We start from the raw sequence: 19,826 nt of genomic DNA on the forward strand, positions 1-19,826 counted from the left end.
CCTTTAAGCTCTTAGACACATATGTAAAAGAAAACAAATTAAAGATTATTTGCAGAGTTTGGCAATGAAAATGAGGTGTTAGTAGCATTTTGAGCTGGCAATAAATTTTATTTGACTGTTTTATTACTTCGGGGCAAAGGCAACTATTTCTTTTGGGGCGTCTTTTAGCAGCATGAGATTAGGGTTTACACTTTAATGCATGGAGAGTTTTGAAATAAATTCAGCATTTTGTAAATGATGGTGTATGTCAGATGTAAATACATGACAAAACTATATTTTGGTTGTTTTGCAACAACATGTCTTTCACATTTCTGAAAGGAACGAGCAAGCTATAATAAATCTTGCAAAACAAGGTCTGGTTCCCGGAGCGCTAAAACATTTTTACATCTCGGCAGTTGAAAACAAGACACATCTACGTAACTTCTGCAAGCAAACAAGAGTGTGCTCTGCATCGTCCACACAGCCCGTGTCAGCTCGGGCTGAGCTGAGGAAGACGTGAGGACAGCAGAGCGTAATGGCTGAGGCTCGGCAGAGCTAACATGGCTACGCAGCTTCCAGCTGGCTCAACACGCAGGCAGAGCAAGTAGGCATCTGCTGGGGAAGGAGGCAGGGCTGCCTCACATCTGCCTGCAAATGCTGCGTGGACTCGAAAATGAGTGGACATGGATTACTTATGATCATAAAGCGAGTCCGTCAAAACTGCCGAGCTTTAATTTGCTGAAAATTATCCCTTTGGCTCTGTCCTGCTCTACACCGTTCCCTACACGATCTGTCCTTTTCCACTTCAGAAAAATACTGCGATTGATGGAAACTGTTCTGACCATTTCCAGCCCCTATACAAATTGTTTTATTCACATAATTATTTTTAGGCCAAAAATAAGTCAAGAGACTGTAAGCAGATATTGAGAGACAAGGAGGGCTAAAGAAGAACCTCCTGCTCCTCATTATTTTCTCTACCTCACGCCCAAGCCCTAGACCATCAAATTTACCTCTGTTCTCTGAACCAGCACAGAAGCTTGCACCACAACCAATGGTCCTGAGCCTTGCTACAGGTGACCAAACCGGCACCATTACACACCACACAGGCACCCCCAGCACAGTCTACAAAAGCCTTTTCTGGTCTTGGTCAGCTGGCCTATTTCACTGACTACATATATGTATATATATTACAATTCCCATCTCTATCCAACTGAAGTAAATCAGCTAATCATCATGTTAGGACTTCATCCTCTCCCTCTTAATAGTGTGCTCCTATCTCTCTCTTATCTCTTATTTAAAGCTTCCATTTATCTTCTATTTAAATACGCAGTCAAGGAAAGGCCAAATTTTCATGCTGTGAGGTATATCTAACCATACTGGACATATTGTCTTTTTGTACAGTTTTTATCATGAATTTTCATACTTAGTGCACTGGAGGTTTATAATTAAGTTGCCACTGGGCTGTGTTATATCAATTGCTATATTGTGCCACTTTTGGAGGGTGGGAGTGAACACTTACCAGCAGCACTGGTCTACAAAGACTAATATCTTTTCATCCTTATACAATGGGATAGCAGGATCTACAAAATAATATTAGATTAGAAACTTAAGGAGTCCAGAGTGGTTAAATTGAACAGATACAGGGAACACACTAAGGAAATGCACAGTCTTAGATAGCAAGGATATGGCTGGATTAATTGCAAAGGGAAAAAAGACATTGTGAAACTGTCAAGATAATTTAAATGATTTAGGAGCCAGCATCCCAAATTACAGAATAACCTAGGTACTTAGGGCCATCAGGATATTTGTGAATCCCTGGACTTCCTGTCCAGTGTCACTTCACGATGCTTTTCAACTAGTATTCTAATGCCTAAATCATAAAAATATAGGATTGGAAGAAAAACCTGAGACCAGTTGCCTGCATTAATGAGCACCCACGACAGACACTTATGCACAGACACAACAGGTTCCCAAACGCTTCTTGCCGTCCCATACAAAATACACAGCTATGGCCACAGAGCTTTTCCTTGAGGTACATTTCAATTCAAGAGCCTCACTGCCACCCCAGGTTCCTGCAGCACTGGGATATTCATGAAATAAAACTCCTAAGTTATTCCAGGAAGTTGACCCGACCATTTTACACAGGATATTAAATAGACCCCAGCTGTCTCCACTTAGAAGTGACTTAGTTCATATTTTTTTATAAAGGCCCATTCAGCTGCTTTCTGAGTTATCACAGAATTGATGTGACTTTCTGGGAAGAGAAGTCAAAATCTCTGTTTTACCTACTTTTCATGTAGGCATTTCTTGGGTTTAAAACATCACAACTGGTATCTATATATCCTGAAATAAAAATCTCTGTCTGTATTACAAAAATATTTCACTGAGAAATATCTGCCACTGAAGGCCATTTGGAAGAAATATACACAGTAGACCATTTTTGTTGCTAAACCCAGGAAGACACGGTAGTCTCCATTTCTTTGAATGCCTGTACGATATATGGCTACTGATCTACACGCTGTGCGTTCTCCCTGTTTCACTCCAGAAGACAGAAAGGTGATGTAAATTTAGGCTTATTTTCCAAAGGCTTATTTTTTATTAAAATTAGCCTTATTTAGGCTTATTTTCCAAAGCCTTGTAAAAGAAGACTTTTTTAGGCTTGTGAAAATGTTGGTGATCAGTATGATAGAAAAGCCATAATCATGCCCATTCAGCAAATTGCAATTAACCTATTTCAAAAGCTCAACAGTCTTTTTAAAGAGAACCTCCATTAAAAAGCTGAAAAGATAATACTGCAATATTTTTGTATAAATGATGTATTCTGGGATAAATGAGTTCTGCAACTGAGTAAATAATGCCATTTAAAGCTAGCATTTTCATACTTGAAAGATGAGCGATCAAAGTGGATGTATATTTATAAGAATTTAAAAAATAATAAAAGGGTCAATATTAAAATGAGACACATAATCCCATCATCAAAATACTACCTAAAATCTAAGAAATACATTTGTACTGCACACAGGAGGAAAAAAAAGCCATCTGTTTCAAAAATTAGTTCTGCTGCTTTTAAATATTGACATCCCCTGCTCAGTTGCTTGCTGGAGTGGACTGTGCCCCAGTTAGGTTAAGCCATTACATGTTTACTCTTTTGGATATTGCCTGGGCTCTTTGCCACTCACATCAGGCTCTATAATTTTTATTTACACTTTCCAGAATACATTTAATAAAATCTACTATTTTATTATGCTTAGGAGCAAGACAGCACTTTAGTTCCAAGTTTCAATTTTCAATGTCATGTAACTTTTTAAAAACAATTAGCTTTTGGGATGATTTGTTGTCTGGCTTGCCGTCATTCCCTTTCAATTTTTTCTTTTAACTTCAAAAAAGAAAATTTCTCAGACATTTTTAAGGCACAGATTTAAAACTAACTGCAGTTCTACATGTCTAACAATCCTCATCCATGTTACAAAATAATAATTCTGAACTTCCTGGTAAAAATGCAGTAGAATTTTTCATGGTATTTCTTTGCCACATATACACACATATGCGATTACACGTAGCCAAACAGCTTAACAGAGCAGCTTATAAATAAGGACAATTACTTTGTCTTAGCGGTTCCATAATAAAAAATAAATAAATCTGTTTTCAAGCTTTGTGACTCAAGCCATAAAAGAACTAGCTCCAACAGGCACTTGACAAAACATTTTTACCTGGTCAAAAACATGGAAGCAGAATCTGTTAGCGTAATAGGCTGATCTTAATTTTGCAAGCTATTACCTAGCAATGTGGGCTGGTGTGTTTTAGGTTTATGGAAAAATAAAACTTGAATTCCAAAAAACTATTCCAAGAGATAAAGGTATAGTATCACCGCTTTCCAAGAACCCAAGAAAGGTCTTGGATAATTTAGAGTGTAATACAGGTTAAACACCAGAATTTTTCAACTACTTGCAATTGTACAATCACGTAATTTGCTCAAAAGGAATTTGAAGTAATTATGAAGGAAAATTATGTGTAGCATTAGAATGTTATTAATAATGAGGTAATTAGCCCACTTAGTGGCAAATCCCATACCAGACCAATACGGCAGAGTGAGAAAGAGGAAAATGAGAAAAACAAGCAAGAAAAATTGTATCTGAGAAGACTCTGAAACATGCCACAAGCCACTTGTGGGCTGGATTATTCCAACACACATCTTCAGCTACTCTTCCTCTTGTAAGAGATTAACAGCTTTTGACCAAAATGGCTTCTGTTGGAGCTTAAAGTTGTGTACAAGGTAACCAGGCAATGATGACCCATTCCAGCTACATCCTGTTCCCTTTAGTACTTTGATGCCAAGATCAAACTAGAAGCAGATTGTCTGAAGTCAGTACATTTCACAGAAACCTAACCTCTATTATTAGAAGTACATCATTTTTGTTAACTGATAAAAAAGCATCCTGTGCAAACCCTTATCAACAATACATATACCAGACTTCAGTAAAAAATTAAGGTCCCCTGTAATACTTGCTTCTTATTTCTCCTCTAATTTGACAGTTCAAGTGTCCTCTGATTTCAATGCTAGATTTTTGATCCCCCACCCACAAAACAATTTCCTATTTGTTTTTGTAAATTCTCTTATTTGCTGTACAAAATCCCTGCCCGTGTTTCCACTTTCCACCTTCAAACTTTTGACTGTCACGTATCTCATGTAGCTTCAGCAGGCTCCAGTTGGTGTCCACTCTGCGTGAGTCACCTGGACTCTGTGGTCAACATGAGAGAGCAAAGAGTTTCCAGACAGCAATTCATTCTGCTCCAGGGTAGGTACAGAGGCTGAGTGGGATGAATTACTCTCAGAAAGCACATTCACTCTCTGCACTCACCACGGAGATAATATGCATGACTAGGTTGGAGTATGCATTTAATATTTGGATGGTTAAAGTTAGACGTATGCTCACAATTCTTACCATGCTTTCCTGTTCTATTTTTTTTTTTTAATTTGTGGCTATGTGTACCTTGTGTGTCTCCAACATGATATACTGGAGCAGAGACATGAAAAGGAAGGAGAAAGTTTGGTTCCTCCCTTCAATACCACCCACCCCTTTGCAGAACCACCAGAACCAAAGAGTTACATCTATGTTTAAAGTGTCTCGGTAGCACCCAGAAGAGGCTACAGATCCAAAGCAGTAGCTAGGATTTCCAGTAGCTGCACAGAGCATCACACCAGGGAGAGGTAAATGTCCTAACTGACAAAATGTGCAGCTACAGATCTTTATTTAAGTACCTGCCATGCAAAATCCATAGATTTTCATACCCTTTCTCTCAACTGTTGGATTTCTGCTTCCCTTCTGTTTCTTAATCTCTCTGTTCTGAAGTCTATTGGTACTATAACAAGTTTGGGAACCATTCCTGTCCCCAGAATATCAGATTTAATTATTGTTGCTCCTGTGACTTTCTGCCTTGACTATAAGAATTTCTTAAACCAATTATTGTAAGTTGCTTCAGACTACACAGTGAGTGTTCTCTTCCTTGTACTCCAGGAACAGCTGCTTCATTGAAGGAGTTTGTGAGTTTTGTCTTTAAACCTTGTCCTGTTTGTTCATTTTATTATGAACAGTCATTGAAATTGTCCTTTATTACTGCTTTAATAAACTTAAACTTCTTCAAGAATTATGGGCTCAACATTCTTTCAATGATCTAGAGGACATTTACGTTTGCTCCTTATGACTTAAGTTTTGTTTCTGTAGAACTAACTTGTCCACTCTGAACTTTGGGTTACTGGAAACCAAACAGTCTTTGATATGTATTTTCTTACAAACATCGCAGTACCCTATTGGTCTGGGACATTCTATTATACTTAAAATGTCTTTTAAAGAGACTCCCTCATCAGTGTTATTCACCTATCTGGATTTTATCTTTAGCCACAAATACTTTCATTTTCAATCAAATAGGTTACCTGACTGTCCTGTGCAACTCTCCTGCTATTGTACTGCTCTGGTCTGTTGGCTCTCCTACAGTTCAATTCCAAGTTCTTGGAATTCGTATTTTTTCACTAGTACATAAAGCTTTGCTTTTGGTTAACTGATGTCCCTAATAGATGTTTTAACTGGACCTAAGAAAATTAAAAAGCGTTAAAAAACAAGGAGAGACAAAACGAACAATAAGCAGCACAGACGTAAATAGTGCCAGTCAACTCTCTACCTTTTTTTAAATGAAGTTACAAACATAAAGGCAATGTGATGAATGAGACTCAGTGCAACGAAGAAATACAGGTATTCATTTCTCAAGAAGTACTGACTTGTCCAGGCCCTTCCAAGAATGCCGAGCCTAATGAGACATTTAATACCGATTTACAGACTAGAGTCATTGATTCAAACCCATCGAGTTATGGGTAGTATTGCTTTGAACAAAACTTGTTGCTCAGCAGTTTACGTAAGGCAGAGACAAACAGTAAGGCAACAAATTGATTAGAGATGTCTAAGAGGAAACCACAAAGATTGGTGGGTAGGCCTATCTCCATTATTGATCTAGAAGGTTATCTAAGGATAAACAACACACTAATTAAAATTGCAGATGCTGCTCAACCTCTATGTCATAAAGATGACAAATGTAAACAAAGTGCGATGCTAGATAAAATTAGCAAAATAAGATTCACTTTATGACCTACTTCCTAGCTGAGAAAAATAATGCAGGGCTTTAACTTTCACTGTCTGGAAGAAACACAGAAATCAATATTAAAGGCTCTGGTGCTGTGCTAGCTAGTAACAAGCTAGACATAAACTTCCAATGCAATGTACAGCAATCAGAAAGCAGACAGAATTGTAGATAGAGGAGCATTTCCTCTTGAAGTAAGGAAATGTACATAGCATTTAAATGACTGTATCTGCAATGTAACCTGGAGTTCTGGTCTAAGTGCAACATTGTAAAAATTGCTCAGGTGACCATGCAGAGATAGGAATCAAGTATTTCAGAATGTACATACAAAGGCAGAGGAAATTGTCTGTGGTCCTCAAAGGGAATGTCACTGGGAGGAGTGAAACAGATCAAGAGAAACTCTCTGAGCCTGTATAAGTGAAAAAAACTCCTAATGAAACAATTCTTTTTATACCCAAGGACAGTTTGATAAAATCCATAGTTCTGACTTCTAAAATCTGATCTGTAAAGTCTCAAATGTGCATACTTGGTGGGACACCTCTGCACAGACTTCCTGTCCTAATATATATTTGTTCATCTTAGCATTAGGAATTTATCATTTGAACAACCAGAGCTAGTATAAATTAACTTCACCTGCAGAAATTTATAACTGCCTTTTTGAGTTGGCTGTAAGATGTGGATGCAATTCTTCCATTGCTACTGAACATTAGGCTGCTCACATGGATGAACATTTAACTATGTAATTTTTTTTTTTTCAGAACATAAACACAAGAATAACCTGAGAATGTTCCTTTAACTGTAAGCTTCTGATTAACATATTCTGTATATGATGATCTACTATTGCTTAGTCAGAGCACTTAAAGATCATAATCCTCTTTTCTGGAGAATGACATCCAGCTATAATTTATTAAAGGGCTGTCATTTCTTATGAGACACATTGATATCCTAGACAGCCACAAGGGTTTTTCTAGGAAAATGATTTGATCACCACTGAGGGCAACTGAAAAGCAAAAAATCACGTATAATACAGAATACTGTAAATCTGAATAATCTAATTTAATCTTTAACATGCAACATGCACACACACAAAAAATATCACAATGTATTTTTATCATGAGATGAGTAAAACCCAAAGCCCGAAGAATGACAGACAGGAGGAATCTTGTTAAGATTTAATAGAAGCAATACTATTTAGCTATGAGAAATCCACCATATTTTGCATGTTGGATTTTATTATAGCTTTACTCAGAATACTGTTGCTAGGAATTCTTAAGTTTGCTGTAAATAGAAGACTTTCATATCCTATATCTGTTTTTAATATCACGTGTTGTTTATTTTATTTTATTTTATTTTATTTTTAAATGTACGACTACGCATTCTAGCCAGCTAAAGATTTTCAATTTCTGTAGAAACATTCAAAATCCCTTGTCATAATAAGTAAATGTTAAATGCAATATTCACTGGCTGCACAACCCTCCTTTTTCATGGGGAAGGGGCAGAGTGGGCAAAGCCCTCCAGGTTTGTTTCATTTCAGTGTTAGCTGTGTATCCAAACTGGTACTCCCCCAAACATCTAAGTACCGCCAGTACATTCCCAACTCCTACTGCCAAGTTAAAATGAAAACGGTCTTAGTTCAGAAATGATTGAGGTGGTTTGCTCTAATCAAATTAAACCAGCCAAATGTTCTTTTCAAAGGTAACTGTCTACTCTGCAGCTGTATGCAAAATACCACATCAAATGTGAAAAAAAAAATAGTGATAGAATTCTATCCTTACAGTAGAGCGCTGGTTCCACAGATGAAGAGAAACAAAAGCATCAGTGCAGCTAGGAATTACATTCACAGAAAGCTCCCAGAAATATGCTCACTTGAGAAACAATGAACAAAGTACTGAAATTTCCAGTTTATAATTAATTGATTTCAGAGAGAAGGGAATTCTCTGAAATTGTTAAACAGCAACTGCCACCTTGGGTGATTTATTGTAGTGACCATGCTTCAAAGAGATATTAAATGCTTAGCCAAAGCTTCACATGAGAGAGAAAAAACACCACATAGACTTTTCCATCCTATTTCTCACTTCCTTTCTCTGTCTCTATCACAACACGTAACATTTTGTACTGACTAATGTTGCAAAAGCCCAAACTTGATAGGTTTCATTTAAACTCAGTGTGATTCATCTTTGTTAGAACTGAGTTTTCAGTCACTAAATATGGGAAATTCCTGCAAAGATAATTCATATCTGAATTATTTTTTATTTTGTTTTGCTTAGAGAAGATCAGTTACCTGTTAATGATCATCCAGAGTGATATCAGTGTTCATACGAATGCTTTTAAAACAGTATGTGACATTTTGCTGTTTGTAAATTGTTTTCTAGGTGTGCCATGGGAAATCTACCCCAAGGCAACTCTACCAATACCAGCAAATTGGCATATTCCAGTACACTCTGTATTTACATATCTGAAAACATCACCTGGTCCTAAAATTATGTGAGATGCTTCTTAGTGTAGAGATCTATCTTGTTCTAAAACCCTAAAAATACGTCTGAAGCATCATATAGAAGAGTTTCTTATTACTCATATAGTACCTTCTTCATTCTGCCTATAGCTGACTTGTTAAAATTTTAAGGCCTGATTTTAAAAAGATATTTAAAGGAATATTTCCTTGTGAACATTTCTAAGGATGGAACAAATTTTCCAAGGATATGGGTAAATAAATAAACAGGAAAATTAATACAAAAGTTTGCATGCAATTGGTATTTTGAAACAGTTATGGAAGTCTACTGTCACATTTCCACTCTTTGATGACCTTCTCATCTAAACCCTCCCGAGAGAGGTTTCCCAAATGGAAAACATCAAAGTCCGTTATGTCACACCCCTTGGAAAATTCCAAAGCAGCTTGCTTATTAGTAACATGCTGTAGAGTTTAAAGATAGAGCTGTTAAATGCATTTGCAATTTAAAATATTTTTTTCAGAATATATGAAAAATACATGTAGAACTGATATAGGAGGAGAAATTTCCTCTCTTTTGAATGAAAACATGTAGCTTGGTGACTTTTGTGTACAGGCACAGTTATCTTATGATCATTTGTTAGATCATTAAGAATCCACTTGTTCAGCAAAACTGGAAAACAACTAGATTTCATACACAGCGTAAAACCCAAATGCTCTAATATACTGCTGCAATGTTTTGGAAGGTACAGCAACTTCTATGTTACTTTGAGTTATGAAGTTTTGTAAAACAATTTTAAAACTTCAGATCAGAATTAAGTCAACTAAGAATTACTAAGCAACTCAAAGACAAATAACTTAAGCACTTGATGCCATATTCATGTTGCTGTACAAAACATCTCTGCTGTTTCAGGATAATTATGTTATTTATTCTGCATGACTTTTTTTAACTTCCAAGATAAAAAAAAATCTCTAGAAATAATGCAGTACATGAAGAAGAATCAATAGCTATGACTTGTATTCTTACGTATACTGTCCCAGTCACTGCTTTGTGCCTGAACTCTATCCAGAAAAGCATTTTAATAATCAGTGCATATTTAATATCATATCTTTTTGTATTTGATAGTGTACTTACATATCTGTTAAACTTTGAACAATTACTTAAATCCCACTGGGAGTACCTGAGTGACTCACTTGGTACTTTGCTAAGTCACAGCTGACAGCCTACTCTCCTTCAAACTTCGGGAAAGAGCTCACTACTTGCACCCTCTTCCACATTTCAGCAGGCACCAGGGTATCACGACACAAACCTGAAAGTCCCAGGCAATCGACCTGGCCCCTGTTGTGGCCAGCACTGACTCCTGGACCCCACTCCAGGAACCCAGGGGATGGATGCCTCTATCTGGCGATAGCAGGCTGGCACCAGCAGTGGTTTTGGTGAGGTGCGATGGTTTTTCATCCTGGGCAGGACCCAGCAATACTAGGTCTCCAGGAACATTACAGATACAACCCTCCACTGATTTAGAGAAGGAAGGGAGCGCTGTACATGATCTAAAATGACTAACATTTACTCACACAAAGACTGGAAACATGTTTTTTATAAAAAGCTTAGATTCAGAGTAAGATAAAATACTTTTTGAAGAAAGCTTGTATTCACTCCAGAGAATTTCCTAAGGCTTAAAAGGCTCTTCCATATTCAACCCTTCCTTCCTGACATACTCTTATCTTGTCCTGTTTCTGGAAGGCCATGTGTTCAAACTAAATCATCACATCCATTACTAATAAACAATTCATATAGACAGGAAGAATATCACTGATTTTCCCTTATTCTGTGTACTGTAGGGCTGCAAACAGATGATGACAGGCCAGCATTCATGCGCAGCCGTTTCACAATGTCCTCTGCCAATTTAAGAAACTTCTCCAAATCCTACCTCCTGTCAAACCCTGTTCAGTATCAGCCACATTGTTCTCCTTGCCCTCTTGCCATCGGAGAAGCCCTTTCCCCGGGTGAGCTGTCCCTCTGTCTCCAGCACTGTCGCGGTGTCCTCCTCGCTGGGACAGGACAGTGCAGGGACATCTCCGGCTGCTCTCTAGCCTGGAAATGTCTCTCTCTCGCCAAGGCATTTCCCGTCTTCTCATCTTGCCTTGAAGACCATCCTGTTTGTGTTAGTCTAAAACTGAACTGAGGCTCATTCAGTTTTTCCTTCCCATTACTCATCCACCTCAGTTGAGACTAATCTGCTGCATTAATTCCTTTAACCTTGGCAATTTCTAAGTTTCCAGTTCTGTTTCTTTTGCTTCACCCCATCTCTGCATCTTATTTTACTCTTTCTGCATGCAACATAAACCCTGTACTTAGCAATGTGAAGGTATCCACTTCTTTCTATCCTTGGGCCTGTCAGATGCCATAGGAGTGGTGCTACACAAAAATAAATTGTATTGCATGCTGTTGATCTGTAGGAATGATGTCATACACTAAAAGTTTAACATTAGCTTGGCAGAAAAAGGAAGTAAGGAAGGAAGCAGAATTCACTGGAGACAAACATCGCCTAAAATAGAAATATTACACTTCAGGGGATGAAACATCTCAATGATTTTGAGAACATCATCCTTTCAACTTCTTAACAGCACAGTAATAAAGCCAGCAGCCAATATCAGCATTACCATAGACTGCAAAAAGAAACAAAATTAACTACTGAATTTTGAAATTCCTCTCCCACTGTATGTTCCGGTATGATTTCAGTTTGACAAACAAAACAAGCAAAACAACTACAAGTTCAAATTGCCTTGCAAAAGCTTGGCTATGCACCGATGACTTCTTTCAGGTACGTTCTGAATGCTCTCTGCATCAGGTTAGATGGGGAATTTTAAGACACTGTTATGAAAAAGACACCTCCTATATTAGTATAATGCAATTTTAAGCACCAAGCCATTGCACACTTCTGGGAACATTGAGCAAGGTCAAGTGATGGTCTTTACATCTGGGCAAACAGGGATGGGGGTGTCAGGCATGCACCAGCCTCGTCCCTCCATGCTCATGTGTCCTTGCCAGGGGAAGCAGCCGATGGGCTCCATAAAGCACTCAAGTGCAAACCAAGAGGTAAGAGGCACGGACCATGGACTGCAAACGTCAAGAAAAAGCAACATGATGGTATTGCTGCACCACAGAGTGCTGTCTACACTGTCATTTATATTTCATTGGATGTAAAACAACATAAAAATTTGAACACGGGATAATTGTCCAATTACTCATAACTATCGGGTTTCCCACACACTTATCCATGTACCAAAAAGTCTGAGGAATGGAGTTACAGTCCCAGCTAGGTGGATCATTCTATTGAACATAACTCAATTATCTGGGCCACCTATTCTGCAAGTTAACAGAAAGGAGAGAAATAAGATTTTGAATTCCTTCCTTATTATATGGCAATTGCGATCCTGAATGGCAAGATTTCTGACACTTATCTTTGACATAACAGACCAGATTAGATTATATTCTAATAGACTATATTCAATATAGTTTTGGTTGTTTTGAAATAGAAGACTTACTAACCCATAGAAATACCAAGTTAGATTTATCAAAAAAAAAAATAAAAAATAACCGAGGAGCAAAAACCATACAGCTTTGCAGGTTTGCTCTATTTGCTTATGGTTTAAAACTGTTAAAACTGTTAAATATATGTGTGTGCGTGTGTTAGAAAATGAGCACTGCAAGAATTACAGTATTCTGTCTTGTATATCACCTTCCTAGGGTGCAAATTCATGGTTTGATGAATGATTAACATTAGGGGAAAATTATTCATCTGATTACCAGCAGGAGAGATATAAAACGAACACAATATATTACTGGATTTAGCAATATAATCACAAGAAAAAAATCTACAGATATATTACAGCAGGGAATACTCCCAGTTTTACACACAGGAATTTCCTGAATCTAATATGTCATTTATTCCTGGCAAAGCCTGTCCTTTGTCTACGTATATTTCATTTCTTCCCAAACAGAACAGAACTAAGCTACATAAGCGCCGGACCAATTTTTGCCAGACTTAACTACTGTGTACAGTAAGGTTTTAATAAAGCATTACATCTTCCCATCTGAAAGGTGAGCTAGAGGAGCACCTTAATCATTCTCCTGGTTAGTAGGGACATTTCATGCAACATTCCCCATTTTACAACAATTCACACAACCGTTTACTCTTGAAGACTGGCTATTTTTTGCTTTGTTTTGTGAAGGTAAATGGAATAGCCTAAGGTGTCCTGACCTTTCCACAAGGGCAAATGTGAACAGGAGAATATTTTAAGTGCAAAGCGATCATCCTTTTTACTGTATTTTTCCCATGCCTTTCTGTATGTTATTTTTGACAGTCTTTCAAAAATTTTGGTCAGTCCACCAGGCCCTATTCACTTTACAGTTAACAGTCCAGAGACTTAGACTACCATCACTTTTCTGCTGAAGATTAGACTTCCTTTCACATCTCATCTCGCACCTCCTTCTGCTTTATTCTGCCATCAAGTCTTATCTAACTTCATTATCTAATTCCTGTAAAAGCAACTGTGCTGTGACAAATGCATCACCGCATGGTATGAATATGGAAACAAGAGACTTGGATAGAAGGGACGAGGAACAAAACCTCTCATAATTAGCAAGAAGTAGCATGGAAAAATATGATAAATATTTTGTTTAAAATTATTCTATGCTATTTAGACATTTCTACTTTATGGAGAAAATTCTTTTCCATCCCCAGTGCCAAGCACTAGAAACCAGTTTTGACACTAAGCACTACTCAGGATTTTAAAGGAAGGGACTCTAAGGCTGCCATGCCAATCCCAGGCTGCAGTCACTCAGCTGGTCCTGTGTCGAGGCTCCGTGACCAACAAAACCATGGAGCTACATCTTTACCTAGCAAATGCTGGGTCTTCTCCTTCCCAAACTGTTCTTCACGTTCAGCACCACTTCATGCAGACAGAACAGCTCTGGGCTGAACTCCTTATGGTCTTCCCTGGTTAGCCCAACCCTACCATCTGCATTGGGCATGACAAGACGTGGCCTGTGGCTTCTGCTGCTGCTGTCAGCTGATGCCAGAGCACCACAACCACGCTTGCTCAGCAGCACAGGTCATATGCAGCTCAACTGCATGCAGTGTGTCTAAATTTTGACTCACAGAATGACTGTTGGTTTGCATTGAACGACTCATGGATCACACACGCCTTACTCAGAGATAACAGATTTGACATGAGATTTGCATTGCTCACTCATTTGTCTCGGGCTACTTGCCTGTAAAATTCAGAAGATAGCTAGATGTCCCCTTCGCAAAAAATCTGACCTCAAATATTTGTGTGGCTATCCCAGTGCTCTGAAAATGTTGTACCTTCTAATCCAGTATGCAGACAATGCATTTGCCATTATTTTTACTTACTAACCTGGCCACGATACCAATTTCCAGACTGCATGCACAAACAATGAACATTTTTGTGAGCAAAATATGTTCCGACATTTAGTACCGCTAGGTCAGCTGCATAAAACTGCAGATCTTCATTTATAGTATTTCCTTCTCTGAATATATTTACATAACATAAAAATATACCTTTAATCTCAGTAGATTACAAACTCTTCTACCATCTTCTGTAATGGAACTGAGGCATTCAAGTATTTTCAAATAATCTCTCATTACAAGGACACGATTTCAACCACTCCAAAGTTCTACTCAGAGCTTCATCTGCTCTACAGATTAAAAATATGCACAACAGAGGTGACTTTTAAAATAGCATTCCTCCTGTTTCAGAAGAGTGTTTGAAACTGCTTCTTACATTCCCCTGCTTGTTTGTGGAAGTAGGTGTGCAGCCAGTGTCCCAAACACCCTGACACATCACATCCCGAGCCCTTGTGTCCGAAATGCGACTTGGGGCAAAAGCCAATTATTCCCAAACAAAGGCTTATGATTTTCAAGTATGTAAATGTCTAAACCTGGGCACCTAAATCCATACTTACTCACCAAAATTATTGAACTGGATTTCAGAGATTTTAGGAACTCTCAATTATCTCTATTGCCAAGAAAGGAGATTGGGTGTGCTCCTCTGTAAACCAAGTCACCTGATTCAGTGACCAGATGTGATATGTTGCCCACACTTGGATGCACCCACTTTTGAAATTTATGCCCCTGGCATCACTAGGTGCCAGCCAGAATAATGGTTATTGACCAAACTGGCTGCTGGAGGTTTCCAGCTACAGCAAGGCGAGAGCTCCTGGCAGGGCCAGCCTTACCACTGGGAGAACCTGCCCAAGAACACGGGGCATTTATTCAGGGTTATGCTACCAGCAGGAGGGAAATCCTGCTGTCATTGTCACTGTTTTGAGAGAAAGGCCTGCCTTTCGTCCTTCTGCACTCTTGGTAGCACCATCAGCAGCACTTGGTGAAATTACTAACAGTCAAACAGCATTCAGTTGTGAGGCCTCCTGAAAGCTTGAAGTCTTAGGCCCTTGCGTCTCTTTAATGTAATAATCTACAACCTCCATAAAAGCATCTAGAAAGGTGAAACGCACAATCCACTAACACTCTCATAATCATTGCTGTTTTGATAATGAATAGGGCTGCTAAAGATCAGCTGCAGCTGGCAGAGCTAATACCTGGGACAAAAAGAGTCGTTCGTTTTTTCATTCTCCCTCACGCCTGAGGAAATAGTGTATGTGTGGCTCCTTGCCCATCCACCCAAGCACTTAAGTCACACACCTATGCCTCTGGAGATGGGTGTTTGTGTGTGTGGGAGGCAATGCACAGGGATGAGGTGAGGTCTGGCAGGCAGCACCACGGCCTGCTGAAACCTCAAACCGCACGTCGTGTACACGTCTGAGTGCTCGCTCCATCCACAAACCCAAACTGGTGCCCAGTCCATGTATGTACCCCAACTCGCCTCACACACACAGCGACACGGAGACCCCGCTGGGCAGGCCGCATGCCCCGCTCCCTCACCTGACCACGTTGGGGTGCTCGAACGTCTCCAGGTGCCTCAGAACTGCCACCTCTCGGATGGTGGACAGCGGCATCCCCTCCTCGCTGGTCTGCACCCGCACCCGCTTCAGCGCCACGAAGCGGCCTCCGTTCTTCAAGTCCCGGGCTTTGAACACCTTCCCGTAGGCTCCTTCGCCGATCTCGGCCACACACTCATACTGCTGGTCAGCCAGGTTTGTGCTGTCCTTATCCATGCTGCCGCTGCTCCTCTTCCTCCCGTGCCCGGGGTGCCTCAGGGCGGCCCTCCGTCCCTGCTGGCTTTCTGAAGGCTAGCACTTGGCTCGCGCTGCGGGTCTGCCACGCACCTGGTAGCCCTGCCACGTGGGCAGGAGGAAGTTCTCAGCCCCCCGGTCCTGTTCCTCTGCTGCACGGACCCCGATGTGCCTCCTCTCGCAGCTGCCAGAAATTATCATACAGTCTTTGGGAGCATTGTCTGGGTGAGGCCAGTTAGATCTGGAGGAGCAACCAAGCAACAAAGGGGAGTTAGAATGTGCTGCTGTTGTGCTTTAGTTTACTTCATCACTTCACGCGGTTTAAAAACAGACAAAATTAAGCTAATGAAGTAGACAGCTACATGCACTGCAAAAAACGTGGTGCAAAGGAAGATGTGAACCACCAAGCTGCCAAGGGGCTGACATCACTGCACGGCTGATACTATGCTGGGTAGTTATCGTGCTTTGCCCAGAAAGCTACAACGCACAGCCACAGAGCAACCACGTGCTCTGGGATTTTCCTGAGCAAAGGGTTGAATGCGGCCCTGGGGGACATGGAGGAGGTGGATGGGGGAGTTACCTACACACGTGTGACTGCAAGCTACGTCCAGCGGCGTATGGCAGGAATGTGGGACTCCAAGGTTTCTTGGACATCACATAGAGTCCTTGAAATACATCCCGTACCATGTTACTGTGACTTATTGTAAGTGATAGCACTGAGAGGTTCCAGCCTTGATCTGCTCTCCGCTGTGCTAGGCACCGCATGAAGACATTGCAAGAGACAAGTTCCTGCCTCGTGGGAGGAGAAATACGTACATATATAACATGATACTAATATGTTTCTGAGCATTGTATGCTACGGTACATTCATGAAACTTGTGATCACGCAAGGGATTTAGCTGTGGATGCTGCTGCCATGGGACACACGAGTGGCAGTTCCTTGCTGATCGCTGTGGGGCTGGGTGCGTGATGGAAGATGGTCTTCAGGAACAGCATGGTCTCATGGTCTGCTGCCTAGTGCACGAGGTGGGAGGGCAGAACCGCTTCCCTCTGCATCCAGATTCATCCACGCATCTACACCACGACTGTGGGCAAATCCTCTCCCCTCACAGCAGCTCCATGTCAGCGCTCTCCTTTATTCCTTGCCTCTTTTTAATATATTGATATCGGCACTTTGAGGGCTGCAACCCTCCCCTACACCCTATTTTACCGTGCTAGCATCAAAGTCCCCCAGACACCTCAGCCGGGCATCCACTACCTTGAACCTACAGCTATTTTCGCTAATTTTTTTCACCTTGACGCCGATCTTGCACATTTCAGAAGCCACCGAGCACTAACCCAGGACAGCCCCCCGTGCCCTCCTCTGCACCCTGCGGCGTGCCCTGCCCCGAAGCCTCCGGAGCACCCCCGCTCCCCGGGCGTAGCCCTCCGGCGGGGGGACACCTGCCCGCGACCCCCGGCCCCAGGCCCCGGCCCGGCCGCGCCCCGCCGCCGCCCCGAGGCGCCCCCCGGCGGCGGGCACCGCGTCGCGCGTGTGCGTGGCCGCGGGGGCGGCGGGCCTGGCTCCGGGCGGCCGCGGAGCCCGCTGCAAAGTTACCGCTCGTGTCCCCCCCACGGAGGGGCCCCCGGCCTCACCTCAGTCCCCTTCCCCTGCTCGGCACCCCCCGGCCGCGACACGCACCTCGCCCTCCGCGGCCGCCCCACACGCGGCGGGGACACGCGGGGGAGCCGCGTCCCCACGCTTCCCCCCCCCCCCCCGGGGGACAGGGCTGCGCTTCTCGGGGGGGGGACAAGGGGACCCCCCCACACCCCGGCTCCCCGGGTGGGCAGCCCCCCGTCCCCGCAGGCCCCCCACACCGGCCCCCTTGGGGGGGAGAGAGGGGGTTTGGCGACCCCCGGTCCCCGAAAGGAGGCGTCCGTGGGGGGGCGAGGGGGGGCGCGGCGTGGGGGCCGGGGCGCCGGGCCGGCTGTGCGGAGCACATGGGCGCCCCGCGTTACCTGCTGTGCGCCACGGCCGCCTCCACCGCCACCAGCTCCCCAAATAATCCTCAGCCCTTGTTGGGGGGGGGGGGTTGGAGGGGGGTGGCTGGGAAGGGAGGGGGTGAGTCCTCCCTAAAACAAACCTCCCATTGAGCGAGGCGGGGTGGAGAGCCGGCCCGGGGTCTGCCCCTTCACATGGCGATGTCCCCGGCAGGTCCCGGCAGCGGCCGCCCGGGCCACACAGGTAGCTGCTGCTGCTGCTGCTGCTCCTGCTGCTGCTGCTGGTGTTGCTGCTGCTGCTGCTGCTGCTGCTCCGCCGCCCGGCCGCCCTCGGCTCGCATCCTCCCGCCGCCGCCGGGCTGCACCTTGGCGCAGAAGGCAGCTCCCACACGTCCCCCAGCCCTCTCCTCCCGCCCCCACGCTGCTCGGGGAAAACGAAAACGCCGAAGAAAAAAAAAAAAAAAAAAGAAAAAAAAATTAAAAAATAAACGCGGCCGGCGGCCCCCGGGGAGCCGCCGCCGCTGCTGCGACGCGCCCGCAGCCGCCCCGCCGCGGGGCTCGGGCACCGGCCTCGGGCTGCCGTGCCCCGGCTGCGCTGCTGGCCCCGCTCGCTCTGCCGGCCTCTGCTCAGCCTGCGAGCATTGCGGCAGCTTGCTTTTTTTTTTTTTTTTTTTTCTTTCCCCTCTCCTCAACTTTTTTTTTTTTTTTTTTTTTTTCCCTTGCTTTCCCACGCTGGCTGAATGTGACTTGACCCCGTTTCAAAAAAAGTTTGACATAGTGCTTCAACATTTCCGCATTCCTCCCCGACTACAAAGGCTGCAGCCGCCTCCTTCTGCTTTCTGTCTCTGCTCTCTGTCTTCACACTCAATGAAATCCTTCATGTGCCTCTGCCAAAGGCGGCCGCATACCGCAAGGGTCGCCGCGAGCGCCGCGGCCGGGCCCGGCCCCGAGCGAGGCGCCCCGGGGGGTCCCGGCCCGGCCCCGCCGTGCTCGGCGCTGCGCGGCACCGCTCGGTGCCTCCTTCTCGCTCCTCGGGCTCGGCGGCGCTGGGAGAGAATTACCCTTCCCGGTGGCTTTTTTTTGTGCCCCCACCCCTTCCCGAGAATAACCTTTTTATTATTATTTTTTTTTTCCCCGGGGAAAACCCGATTTTTTATATTTTTATATTTTTATTTTTTTATTTTTTTATTCACGGGGCTAGGGAAGGAAAGCAGCAGCCACGAATGGTTTCGGGAAACACCACGGAAGACCCCCCCCTCCAACGCCGCCCGCCGAGGCGAGGTCCTTGCCCCCGGAGACGCCGGGGCAGGGGGCGGCGGGGGGGGCTCCGAGCACGCCGCCGGCTCTGCTGCGGGGAGCTTTGTGCGGAGCTGCTTCCTACAAATAATGCAGTTCACCGCAGGAAATAAAAAAAAATAATAATAATTACATCTCAAAACAGATGCCAGTCTACTCCGGGGGGGGTCTCGGGCTGAACGCACATGTGGGGAGCCTAATTCCCGGCTGGTACCTCCCTGCACATCCTTCTCGGGACCTCAGGGGTGGCCGTCCCCCAGCTCCGGAGCCAGC

General features: G+C 43.2%; 1 protein-coding gene across 2 annotated transcripts in view; it reads right to left on the reverse strand.

Annotated features, from left to right (window-relative positions):
• The window catches only part of CDK6 (cyclin dependent kinase 6), a 141,901-nt gene extending 123,085 nt beyond the window's left edge, over nt 1–18,816 (reverse strand). Inside the window, exons 1-2 of one of the 2 annotated variants that reach the window (XM_040549584.1) lie at nt 18,401–18,816; nt 16,027–16,518 (exon numbers count right to left, since the gene is read on the reverse strand). In XM_040549584.1, coding sequence (XP_040405518.1) covers nt 16,027–16,259 — 233 coding nt within the window. In that variant the 5' untranslated portion in view covers nt 16,260–16,518; nt 18,401–18,816. Of the gene's footprint in view, nt 1–16,026; nt 16,519–18,275 lie in introns of both variants that reach the window. The other variant, XM_040549585.1, reaches the window with a different exon arrangement.
• Nucleotides 18,817–19,826: the final 1,010 nt, after the last annotated feature.

Source organism: Cygnus olor, chromosome 2 (assembly GCF_009769625.2).
Source record: "Cygnus olor isolate bCygOlo1 chromosome 2, bCygOlo1.pri.v2, whole genome shotgun sequence".
Taxonomy (NCBI): domain Eukaryota; kingdom Metazoa; phylum Chordata; class Aves; order Anseriformes; family Anatidae; genus Cygnus; species Cygnus olor.